The sequence below is a fragment of the Saccostrea cucullata genome, unplaced genomic scaffold, assembly GCF_032062105.1.
Source record: "Saccostrea cucullata isolate Sc308-1 unplaced genomic scaffold, CSIRO_AGI_Scuc_v1 ctg1582, whole genome shotgun sequence".
NCBI classification, from domain to species: Eukaryota; Metazoa; Mollusca; class Bivalvia; order Ostreida; family Ostreidae; genus Saccostrea; species Saccostrea cuccullata.
The window spans coordinates 75,907-88,797 of record NW_026939007.1 but is presented as its reverse complement, the minus strand read 5'-3'; the positions used below and the strand labels follow the sequence as shown (position 1 = coordinate 88,797).

The window sequence follows — 12,891 nt, the reverse complement described above, 5'->3', positions numbered from 1 at the left end:
CGGATTTTTGAGTATCCATTGTATTCTCATTCGATACAATGTGATTCTATTTCGACACATTCAGTGGTGAATTTAATTTAAAGTTCACTGAATGGGATATATCGAGTCAACATATGGACTAAAGAACGTATTGTTTCTTAATCATACGCCATCAGTATATCTAAAAAAAACTGAGTTGAACCCCGCAGCAAGTGTTTTCTTGACATGTAAAAATTCTAAAAATATATATTCTGATTCTGCTTTATAGAAATATCAAAACAGGTGTGCCAATAAAGGGGCACAATTAGTATCCATCGAAAGTCTCCGAAGACTGGAAAGCGGTGTCGGTAAGGAACTACAACTCCCTTTTAATATCAACTTCAGGATACCTTTAGGTAGAATCAGGATGATATTTAACAGTGATTTTCGTTGATGACCTATCACATGATACGAAAATTTCAAAGTTCCTTTTGTATTGAGAAAGAAGTTGTCTACTGATGTTAAAATGTATAGTTTTGTATTTGTCGTGAGGTTGGGGGGGGGGGGGGGTAAGCATTCCTAGCGCCCCCTGTTCCTAAAGCCTATGGATTAAATCACAGTTGTGAAAACCAAGTAATAAATAATTATGTGTTTTCATGCTGTTTAATTTATAACCGGTTTCATGATCGAAATTCTACGACCCGGTCCAGATTTTAACGGACAAAGGTCTAAATTCAACACTTTTGGTCTCAGAATTCAACGTTGAAAAATGACCCCTCGGGTTAATCATCATCCCAAGTCAATATCTACGTTACACAGGTATACCATTTTGTTTCAATGTGGATGATCCTTTCACTTAAAGAAAACCATTTATTCTTAATGATAAGACTGACTTTTACAAAATTGACAACGAAGATTTTCTTTATTTTCCGATCATGACAAGGAGCACAAGGCGGATTTGGCCGGTCGACAGGGATGCTCCCTTATCCATCGCACTTGATCCAACCTCTGCTGCTTTGTTTGTCTGTGTTTGCCCTGCTCCTATTTTGTATTTTTAATATACTTTTGACTATTGTACGTTATCTCCATAAATTCATCTTTTGAATATATGTAGTTACCATATTTGTGCTTTCGATGAGTTATTTTAACAATTAAGTAAAATTTTCTCACCTGTTTCTTGGTTTCTGATACATTCAGTCCTCGTACCAAGAAGAAGGATCACAACAGGCTGTAGTATCTAAAATAGTCATTCATAAGTATTTTAATTGTTGAAGCTTTGATAGTCTTCTGCACATGGAAAAAGGTAAAAAAAAATATAAACAGGATAGATCTCAAAATGTTTATAGAAGTACAAAAGTGGGAAGAAGGCTTAAGGGGGAAACGACTTTTAGCTGAAAATAATACTTTTCGTATATTTTTTTCCCATATTTTGTATATTTCTAAATGTCACTTGATAGGATAAATGTAAAAATTAGTAAGACAATTCACCCTGAAAATGATTGTAAAATTTTTAAATAAAAAACAACTGTCATTTTTTTTTAAATCTACACATTAATGTTGAAAAAAGGGTATTATTATGCACAGAGACAGCATTTTTTTGCTTATTTGGCCTCTTTAACGTCTTAGCCAATGACTTAGATCTTTGGCAAAATTTACAGAAGAATGATCAAGAAGTCACCTAAACTTATTTTTAAAAAGTTATCACAGATGAAACAAATAGAAATGATAAAATTAAAAAAATTGTTTGTAGGAAGAACAAAAATAAAATCTGCATGTAAAACGTTATACAATGTATATGTATAAGTACATAATTAAGGTAAATTGACATCAGAACCTTTAAAGAGATTCATCAATAAGGCATACAAATTTGTAAAAATTTTAAAATTTAATGTTATGCTTAAACGCTAATTTTGCAAATTACTTTCAAATTATTTACAATTCTTTTGTAAAACAAATTTATAATTTTCAAGGAAATTTTTGCTAAGAATTTTTTAATGTTAAATGACCCTATGGTACCTTATAAATATGGACTAGAATTAGGCGGTTAACAAAGACCAATTTCATATTTCCTTTAGTATTCAAAAGGAAATAAACATATGTATGTCAAGAAATTATGTTTGCTGTAGTCAAAATATCATTAAGCCCGTTAATTGTTCAATGAATTGTATTAAAACTTATCATTAAATTTCCACTTTGGTCTTGATTTTAATATGTTAATTATATGCCGAACATGCAGACAACATTCAAAATCTGATCCCACCTTTGAAATGACTTCTTTATTCGTTCTATTCTGATTTGTCTTTTTTTAATGGAGCATGATTACACATTTCTCTAGTCGTGTTTTTATTCAAACAAGAGGACATCCTTGTATGACGATATGTTATTTTAATGGTATCTTTTGTGACTTTGCTTTCTTAATCTTGCTTAAAAGTTTAAACTGTATAATTGCTTAATTCGTATTTTATCTCCAGTAAGTATATATATGTAATCATTTAGAGGCATTTAGAGTATTCTATTCCATACTTAACCTATCATCACTTTCAATAGACATTTACGACTGTCACAGTTCTTCGATAAGTTCTTGGACGATGTAAATTTCTCCGAAGATATGTTGCAATTCGACAAATTTTGTATATTCAATAAAATGATAAATAAATATATTTTAAAATAATATGCAAAATTTCATTCAGTTTTACTAACATTTATTAAAGTTATATCAATTTTTTTAGGGATGTACTGAGTTCGAATCTCGACCGCGACTGATCTACAAAATGGGTAGCAACTGTTCCTTCGCCATGCGCTCGGCACTTTGAAATGAAAGCTTTCAAAGCTTTAAAAATCAAGGCCCCATGTCAGCGGTAGGCCTTGGCACGATAAAGATCCCTCACTGCTCAATGCCGAGTATAGGTCAAAATTTGAAGCCCTTCATCGGCATACGGTGACGTCTCCATATTATACAGAGCGCTGTTCTGTGGCGTCCAATTCTTACACCGTTTTCCACGGTGAATCGAGACCGTTCCCTTTCATTATGAATCAATAAGCTGAGAACTACTTGCTCAAAATATCTGAAACTTCTCAAAAATGACGATTGCCTATTTTTGTGACGTCATATTGAATATCATAATTTTTCGAACGCAAAATTAAAATAAATGTAATTACAAAATCGACTTACTATATTCAAATACGGAGAAGGGCTATACATTTTTTATTTAATTGACAAAAAGAGAAAAGTGTGTATAATTATAAAAGTATGGAAAGTTTCACTTCAAACTAACAATTGCAGCGATCAGTATAGAACCCGTCCACGAACTTTTCGGACAACCCTCGTATATTGGTTTTAATTCTACCTTGTATTTTGTTTTTTAAAGTAGTGAGAGTATATTAAAATCAATGAAACCCTCGTGTCTACCAGACGCTTTGCGATAAATACTTATCGGTTATTGTCCAGTAATTAAAGTCTTAAAGACACCAGAACACTTTTTTTATGAAAAAGTAAACAAAAGGATTTCTAACTTATTGCTAGGAGTACAATGCTAAAACGCTTGTGGAAATTTATGTTAAATCCAGTAACCCAGGATTTGTTGTGAAATAAGTTTTATTTTTGATTTTCCATCATTTAGTTTTTCAAATGTATCTTTAAAAAGTTGTTAATAATGTTATAAATTGTAATCAGATACATCTTTTAAAATAAACACAAACAATTAAAAACGAGAAATGAAAGCATACCGTAAATAGACCCATCTCCTGTCTGTTAAAGAAAGTGCAAATCTGTTATGCAATCTCAGTTTTATATGTCTTTGTGACCTCATATTGATTAAGTAGGACAAAAACTTAAATGACATGCTAAACTATCAAAGTTTTGTCTTCCTTAAAGAAAGAGCCGAGTATAATTATTCCGACATCTGTAAAATATAGTATTTAGTGTCAGAAAGCAATTATATTGTCATAATTGATACGAAAAATTAGAAAAAATAGATCTCATGTTAGGCTGTTGTTATAGAGGTCAGGATTTTTTTTCCTTTTGTTCATATGTGACAATACAATTGGGATTTGCCGTTGACTTGTTTAGTACATAGGTCTCACGGCAGTGTTCTGTATCGTTTGAAATTTCTGACAAATTGATATTTGATTCCCTATTTACAGTCTTTTATGTATCGTTTGTAGTTTTTAGATACAAAATTTCTAATATGTGATTTTGTGGAAAAATTCAGACGTCTTTTTTTTGTTCTTAAAGAAATCCTAAAAACAGCATATCAAAGAGCTAGGTACATGTTCTTCAGTAAATGATCATGGCCTGGTATTGTATTATAACTACAAAATGTATCACCCTCTTTTCCATTTCGTATATAAAAATAAAGTAGAGACTTGGTGCTTTCATTTCCTATAGTAAAAATCTTTTTGAGAATCTGAGTATCGGATAACAAACTTTGAGAAAATGCAATGTTCTTAAGTATTGCAGGAAAACACATGTAGCAGACTACATTCAGCAAAGAATTAAAATATAAGAATAACCCGCGATCGAAAAATTCAAACATGTTTTTTATTCTTCAAAAAAAGATTTTTTGTTATGTAATTGCATATTTTGGATAATGGATTGCGCTCTTTCTGAAATATTGAAAAATGGTTTAACTTTAGGCCACTTTTTACAAAGACACAGTGGATAAGGGAAAATGGCGCATTTTATGACCAGAGAACTACAGAAAAAATTACACCATGTTCAAAAGATACATTGTCATCAAAAGTCCAAGAGATAAATACTGCAATTGCACCCTTAACTGGACAGTTTTAATTTTTCAAGTGAGTTAAGGCTAAATACGAATATTTCTATGCAAACGAGCTAATAAAAATTCATAAATTGTATATTTTGTGTACGGAGAAAGTTCAAATAGATTTTCTTATACATACTTAAAACCCACAGTTTATTAATGCAAGTGCACATTATGACGTCATATTATGACGTCATTTTTCTCTCCCATTCAAGGTAATAAATCACATCAACAAAATCACGTCGGCGCAAGGGTATATCATATCTAACTTAAAATAAACAATGTATAATATTAAGGAGAATATTCTTAAAATTAATAGAATTGCACAAATCCTATGCACCTTCTCAATCGATAAAAATTTTAGGAAACTTACACTGGACTGTGAAATTTTACCCTGTTTAAACTTAAAACTGCACGAATAGTAAGTAAACAATTGCAGTGCCGACATCTATGCAGCAATACCTTAAATCCTTTACTATCCTGCGTCTTTTTATACCTTGTTTCTGTTAAACAAAGTAAGGCATGCCTTGCACCGAAGCGATTTTGTTGATATTTCTTATAAACTTGTGTAGTAGAGGTCGATGACGTCATAATATGACGTCATAATGAATACTGGCTATCGCATATCATGAATACCAAGAATGTATTAGAAAACAAGTCTTAACACTTTCTGTGCGGTAGGTAGAGCAATTATGGAATTTAATCAGATATTTTGCATAGAAACCTCTACATGTATATGTAGCCTTAACTCACTTGCGTTTTTTAAGAAATGTTTAGGACCAAAGAAGGCCCTATATGGCTCTTGCTCTTTAAAATATCTTTTTTTCTAGATCAATAGATTCATGTTAGCGGGGCTGGTCCATGATATTTTTTGTCAAATATATTTTTAGTTTCTACATAGAAAGCTTAAATAAAATAAAATCAAAAAATGGGTGTCAAAACCTATCCTACAGTACATTTGATATGATGATATGACCTTCTTGCACTGAAATTTGTGACGCGTCAAAAATGACATCTTCGACCCCCCCCCTCCCCCCAAGTGTTTTTATCCAAATAAAGCATGGAACAAAATAAACAATAAATCTATTTTTAAAAGACACTTTAAAATTGTAACAAAAAAGTTTTCGAATTTCTTTGCATAATTAATTATTTTACCTTTCTCGGGCATTGGAAATTAACTTAACATGAAAACTATTGTGAGTTTCAAACTTTAACCGAATTTAAGCGGTCGGTCAAAGTAATCTTAAATATTCAGAAACGAATATCAAAAGTGGGGGTACATGATGCAATTTCTTTGTTTAGGTATTACTAGTGTATTTTGTGTTAAACTTTGTTCAATTTTGTCCTGGACTTTGAGACAATATGGTTTGAGACAGTATTTTTACTATATTTGTCATAATTCGTTGAAGGAAGGATAAGGAGAGAACGAAGAGTATTCAATCTCAAATTCCATAAAAGAAGAGCAGAGCAATCACGGGCCTCCGAAATATCAGAGGTGGGATCAGGTGCCATTGAGGAGTGGGCATCCCCTGCTTACCGGTTACATTAGAATTTATTTAATAGATATTTCAGAACCAGTATAACACATTTTGCCGCAAGAAAATTATGTGCAACGAGGATAGAAAAATAGGAATCTAAAATTAACAGTACTGTTCATGGTTCAAAGATTGAAAAAAAATTCTTATAAAATCCTTCCTCCACAAAATTTTGTTTCTAGCTTAATTCTACTTGAATGGAATTTAATGGCTGTTTTTGTACTGAAAATAGTTTAATTTGCATTATTGAAGAATCCAGATTTCATGTTTGAACTTTAAAATGATGCAGAATTTTAGAAATAAAGTTCCAGACTCAAATCTGCCCAAAAGCTCTGGATTTCGCCCAGTGGTTCTTTAAAAGAAGATGAAAATGTGACGCCATCGACAACTAAGATCAACCATCAAATTTTGATCCTAAAAGCTCACAAATTATTAGTGTAAGAATCTTTTATTTTTCGAAATTTATTTTTATTTGGTTAGTTAGAACTTGGTATAAAACGCAAAGCACTATAATTGATAAAGAAATTGTGTTTCATTTAAGGAGTTAAATTTATGATATGAAAGGTATTTGCATACGACCATTTTCGTTTCACTGGTATTGTGTAATGTTCGACCGTGTAAAGAAATCCGTTTACACTGGTGTCGTGAATAGTACCTTAGATTGTAAGACCAAATCCTGTTACACTAGTTAGATCTGTTCTCCTCCAACCCCAACAGATCTTAACAAACATACATGTATGTCTTTTTTAAACGTTGTATTTATTCAACAGCATGTTTGAATTTTTAATAAAAAATAGTGAAAGACGCAATCATTTGTTAACTATGTACCATGCCTTGAAAGAAAAAAAACAGTACGTTTTGCTTGACCCTGTTTATTTTGTAGTGTTTTGAAGTCATTCTTCAGCCACTGGTCGAGGTAAGAACTCTTCAGGCTCAGCTGCCAGGTCTTCTATGGAGTACTTTCGCGTAGGTACACAGTCAACCTGCCCCATATCAGATTCCGATTCTACCTTCAGAGGACCCTTTGGATCATCGTAGAATATTTCTACGCCCTCTCGAATACCTAAACTTGGGTCTCTAGGGAAATAGTTGAAAGGAAGAAGGAAGAAGCTGACGTCACCACCGACTGTTTGTTGGTTAGGTACCTCATCCGTATGTGGTATGTGATGGATACCTAATGTTACCCAAGCAACCAGGTCCTGAAAAGAAAATGTTTTAAAAAAAAACTATTTTCAGCCTAGTATGAAAAGCGCCTAAAATACAATAAAAATTGATAGATGAAAATAAAAACTCTAAATCTCAGTGTCTCTCTCTTGCTTGCTCCTGCACTTCCTCCCATCCCAGTTGTCTAAAATTTCAGTCTAGAAAGCTATTATGCTTTAAATACAGTAGAAAATAAAAGATGTATAGAGAAAAATCTTTCTTTCTCTTTAACTCTCTCTGAATGAAGTATTAAGAGAAAATATTTGAAAATTGAATTGAAAACTAATACTGTGATAAGAATAAAATTATTTTACCCCCTGCACGATTGATTCCTCGCCTATAAAGTTTTCAAAATTGACCACACTGTCTTCTCCGTCGTAGGATGCATATTTAGAGCTGCTGAATTGTTCCTTTTCTTTTCTTTTTGTGACTGCTAATTGATACCGCATCCACGGAGCGCCTGGCTCATTCCCTTTACCTTCCTTGAAGAGACTTTTGGCTATTCCTCTTAAAAGAAGCCGATAGGCCCTAGGATTTCCGAACTTATCTTTGTTCTTTTCATTGAAGAACACATGGTATTTAGGTTTGTTAAAATTAAACTTAAATGCAGCTTCCCGCTCCGTTGTGTAATTGACTTTTACTATTTTTGTTTGGAACCATCTCTTGGGTTTTGTCGAAAATTCATTTGGAACACTTTCTTCTCGAATGTCGTATGTGGAGTAGCTGTTTTTTGTGCCTCCAATATCGACATCAACCTTAAAATGAAACATGTGTTGATGAAGAAGACCAGTAGATTGTCTGTTCATCTGAAACCCATATTTACATGTGTTCTGAACGTATGAAGGCAAGGCTATCCCTGACGCCATTACCTTTGTTTCCATAACACCATTTTGATAGAATATGAAATCAAAGATATAGTCGTAGTTGACAAGAGTAAAAATCATTCGGAGAACAAGAGCGTTATTAGGAGCACCTTCGTAATACCCTGATGGAAAGTCGTTTGCTACATAATGTCTTCTAAGAGGGATACCTGTATTGTGTTCATACAAACATATGGAATTCCTTCGTATTATTGGAACATCTGAAGATTCCGACATAAATGTGGAATCCGCAAAAGTTGCGTGGGTTGGACAATCGACACCAGGAACTAAGGTTTGAACATCTGTTCCAATCAGCACCACAGTATCGAAGAAATTAGCAAATCTGCCAATAGGTTCACCAGAAGAATAAAATACCGTTATCTCAGACAGACCTAATTCATAAACAATCAGTTCATTTTTGAATTTTATTTTGTGCAACTGTGGACCATGAGTAGGAGATATTCCAAACTGAAAGTCCCAGTTCATGTAGTGAACTGACTGGCCTTTGATAGAGTAACGTTTTCCGTCCGGTTCTACTTGTGTTGGAGGCCTTTGTGGGATCTTTGGAAATACTTTTGCAGGGCGTGGATTCGGAGGGAAGCTCACATGGAGTTTCTTTACTGTTCCTTGTCGCCAAGCATCTTTAAATGCTTGAAGCGAGGTAAACAGTTGACCATTGTACCAGACATCCGCAGTTTGTGGTGTAGCTGTCCCATCAAACAAGACTAGAACAACAAAATCAACAGGATTCAATAGACTTGGGCGCCGACTTTGGAAAAAAGGAAACCAGATACCGCGATAATTTCTACCTCGAACACCTGATGCCACGGCAGCATAAGGGACTGCCGTCTCAATATCTAAACATCTATCCCCACAATTCAGTAATGTTGCTTCAAAACTCTCAAGCAAAATATCACCTACTAATCTCTCTGCTTCTTCTTTCAGAATTTCAATAGCAAGCGAGAATTCTGGATTTGTGAAAGGTCTATAATAAAAAGGGATAAATCTAGGTCTTCCACAAAATTGTGGTCTAGGTCTTAGTCTCACACAATACTCTGCAACAACTGGATTCTCTTTTCCACCCAAAAATACCGTGACTAGCGCTTTCCTAGCCACTTTTTTATGACGTCTAGACTTTATGTGCTTTTTATTTGGAAGAATTAATTCCATCGAGAAGATGTAGTTGGAAGACAAAGTTGCCTCACTCGGCCTGGTAAGATTTAACTGACTTTGAGCAAACAAAAAATTGAAAATTGATTTGATTTCCTGACTAGTCAGGTCATGAAATGCTGACGGGTATTCAGGTTCACGGTGATCTATGGCACAATGTGGCAGTTCGCGACATTTTGGACACCAATCAGGGTAACTTGCACCATTCTGGGGGACTGTAAGAAAACGATAAGCATACATGCCGAAAGTTGAATTATACATATTGTATATATTGATCACAGCAAAGCTCTTTTGTGATAATTAAAGTTTGACATAATAATAATATGTAAGTAAAAAAATATTAAGAAATACTAAAAAGCCAAAACTAATGATTAAAAAATGTAGCGTTTTATTAATGTTTCTTTTTTTTAAAGTTTCATATATTGTTTTTATAATATTAAACTGATCAATTACAGATGTGTGTATATAGAAATGTGGCTTCCTCTCATGTGAGGTGAATATTTACAGAATTCATAATACAAAAAAAAAATTGATTAAATGCATATTTAATTTTTTTTTTGAAAAAAAATTGTGTTAGTTATACATTCTTACCTCCGTGTTGGTTTAAGAATATATTATTATATATTTTAACTGCTTCCTGGTTTTTGGCAACTCCCGCTGACGTAAAAAGGAGAAACCCCAAAACGGGTGGCAATATCTAAAAAAAAATTATTATTTACACTGTTCTTTGTCGGACGTCTCCAACACATATATTGAAGTTGTATAACTAGCAAGCAACGATCAAATTGGTCCTTTTGCGTATCAAAATCGTTTTTTTTTTCTTTTTTTAATTTTTAAGAAATTTCTTGAAATAAGTTATACATGTACTACAGCATTTTATTTTTTGCTTATTTAGCCTAAAAGAGTTTGAATTCGATAAAGGATTCTTTTTAAACTACTTTTTTATGGTGAAGTCAGTGACCTTGCGAATCGACGCTCGTGAAGCAAGTTCAATTGCCTAGAATGTAAGAACAGAGGAAATTCGGAACGAAATCATTTCATACGTCAGAAAAAAAATTGTGAGAAACATTCCCAGGATTCCTTTACTACTAACAGTAATGGCCTTTGCGTGTATAAATAAATAAATAAAAACGTCAAACGAAATAAACTTTTAGTTTGTAGAAATCTTATAAAGAAAATAATTCTGCTATATTTTTCGACCAAAATTGCACTTGGCTGTCCCTGTAAGCTCCTACGAGTTCCGTGGCGTCCTGTGACGTCACGGCTAGTCGAGATGTCTCGTGCCGCTTGATGTTTGAAGTTCAATTGTTTTTGATGGTACAACTGTCCTCGCCCCAACGGTCACACCGTAAAACAAATTATTAAATAAAAAAATAATAACGTCAAACGAAATAAGCTTTTAGTTTGTAGAAATCTTTTAAAGAAAATAATTCTGCTATTTTTTCGACCAAAATTGCACTTGACTGTCCCTGTAAGCTCCTATGAGCTCCGTGGCGTCCTGTGACGTCACAGCTAGTCGAGATGTCTCGTGCCGCTTGATATTTGAAGTTCGTGTTTTTGATGGTACAACTGTGCTCGCCCCAACGGTCACATCGTAAAACATATTATTGCTTGGTCCGATTCTCATCGCTAAAAAAATTATTCGATTTTCTTCTTGAAAAATAATTGTCCATAAATTATTTCAACTTTTGTCAAATTATATCCCCAAAGTCTTTTTCTTTTTAAAGATATCAAAATTCAAAAGTTAAAAAAATAATTTTTGTTTGGTCACACAAAAAATAATCCTTTGTTTACATTGCGTGACATCACCTTTGAAACATTAAATAAATCGCTTACATATATAACTCATGAAGAACAAACCCGAGCATTTTTCCACAACAAAGTGTACAGGGGCAATATATTCTAGCCCTCGTTACTAAACTCTTTCTAAAAAAAAAAACTTTAAAAATATCTGATTTTCCTTTATTCTGTAAATATGCATATTAATATAAAAATTACTATGGATTTTATTCAGTTAATTTTTAAAAGACATATCATGACAACTACTAATGGAAAAAAATACTCGGGTTTGAATTCTCTTCATAATTAGATATAACCGATAAAAGTATTTTTCAAAGGTGACTTCAAAACAGATCTTAACTTCCCGTCAGGAACTGCTGTTTATCAACAAGGTTTTTGGTCTCTGTTATCCATATAAGGATTGTTGTAATAAACTATTAAATCATCTTATAATTAATTTTTATATATTACATGTATCTATGTAATGACATACTAATATTGTTTAAGATAATATGTGCCTGTTTCGAATGAAGCGGCTTTAAGACATTTCCATCCCTTTTTGACATCCTAGGTTTTTTTCTTAAACTGAAATTGATTTTAAATTCATGCCAAGTAGAATTTTTTTTCAAAAGAATGTTTTTCAATATGATTATGACATTGATAAATATTGTTTTTTAAAAATATGTTTATTGTATTTTTCTAATCAATCATTCAATCTTTAAAAAGGTTGACAAGGGCAATAACTTTTTCTCGGTGTCTTAATTCAGGCATTTTCTTTATTGTACTTCCTATGTTAAACTGTTTCAACGAAATTCATAATTCAAAATCATCTTAGAAGTAGCAAGTATTTTTTTTTTTACTTTCAGCATCAGAATAATGCTTTTGAACCAGTTTTCACATAATTGTTATCATAATGTTTAGGTAAAGTGTACATTTTTTAATGTTGACAAAGACTGTTTATCTTTGTCTGTCAACACTGTTTATCTTTGTCTCCTATCATAAAGAATAATTCGACCTATACATTTTAGACAGTAATTAGTGAATATAATCTTTATTCAATGAAAATAAAAACAATTTTTATACTCTGAACCAATAAACGTGTGAAGGTTGAATCAAAGAATTAAACAAATATATCAAGAAAAAAAGGTGGAAAAACATACCTCTAGAAGATACATTTTGCTTTACGGCTGTGAATGATCTGCATAATTGTTTTCTTTTATATGCTTGTAAAGCAAGAAGATTTGACTAATACGTAAAAAAAATCTTTTCTCCGAAATCATTCTTCGTGATCAAGAGCTGATCAGCTATGATGTTGTGAGAAAAATTCTTAAAAAGAAATAAAACGAGCGATGACAACTCTCCGGTCTGTACTATAGTTTTGATATTTGAATATCTAACAATCCGACCTCTAGGTACCTGGCAGCTACGCAGTCATGATAAGGGTGTCCGAAGGCCTTAAATGCCTTAAATATATACATTTATTTTGATCTAGTTTTTAATCTTAATATGTAACCCTTGTTTGAAATTGTAGTCAATTTGAGATGATAGTTTAATCAGGTATTAAATAAAGTATTTTTGTGATGTCACATGACTGTGTTGATCACGTGACGGAGATTTATG

At 32.7% G+C, this 12,891-nt stretch overlaps 1 protein-coding gene across 1 annotated transcript; it reads right to left on the bottom strand.

Annotated features, from left to right (window-relative positions):
* Positions 1-7,149: 7,149 nt before the first annotated feature.
* LOC134252088 (putative amine oxidase [copper-containing]) lies at positions 7,150-12,446 on the bottom strand. Its single transcript, XM_062734528.1, has 4 exons — positions 12,432-12,446; positions 10,084-10,189; positions 7,777-9,707; positions 7,150-7,458 (listed from the first exon to the last, which is right to left on the bottom strand). Exons 1-4 carry the CDS (start codon positions 12,444-12,446, stop codon positions 7,153-7,155), a joined length of 2,358 nt encoding a protein of 785 aa, XP_062590512.1. The 3' UTR covers positions 7,150-7,152.
* Positions 12,447-12,891: the final 445 nt, after the last annotated feature.

What these genes read in the sequence shown, in the direction of transcription:
- LOC134252088 (XM_062734528.1), bottom strand. An exon ending in ATTCTTAAACCAACACGGAG is followed by an intron (nt 9,708 to 10,083) that starts GTAAGAATGTAT and finishes GTTTTCTTACAG; the next exon opens with TCCCCCAGAATGGTGCAAGT. An exon ending in AGGAATCAATCGTGCAGGGG is followed by an intron (nt 7,459 to 7,776) that starts GTAAAATAATTT and finishes TTTTCTTTTCAG; the next exon opens with GACCTGGTTGCTTGGGTAAC.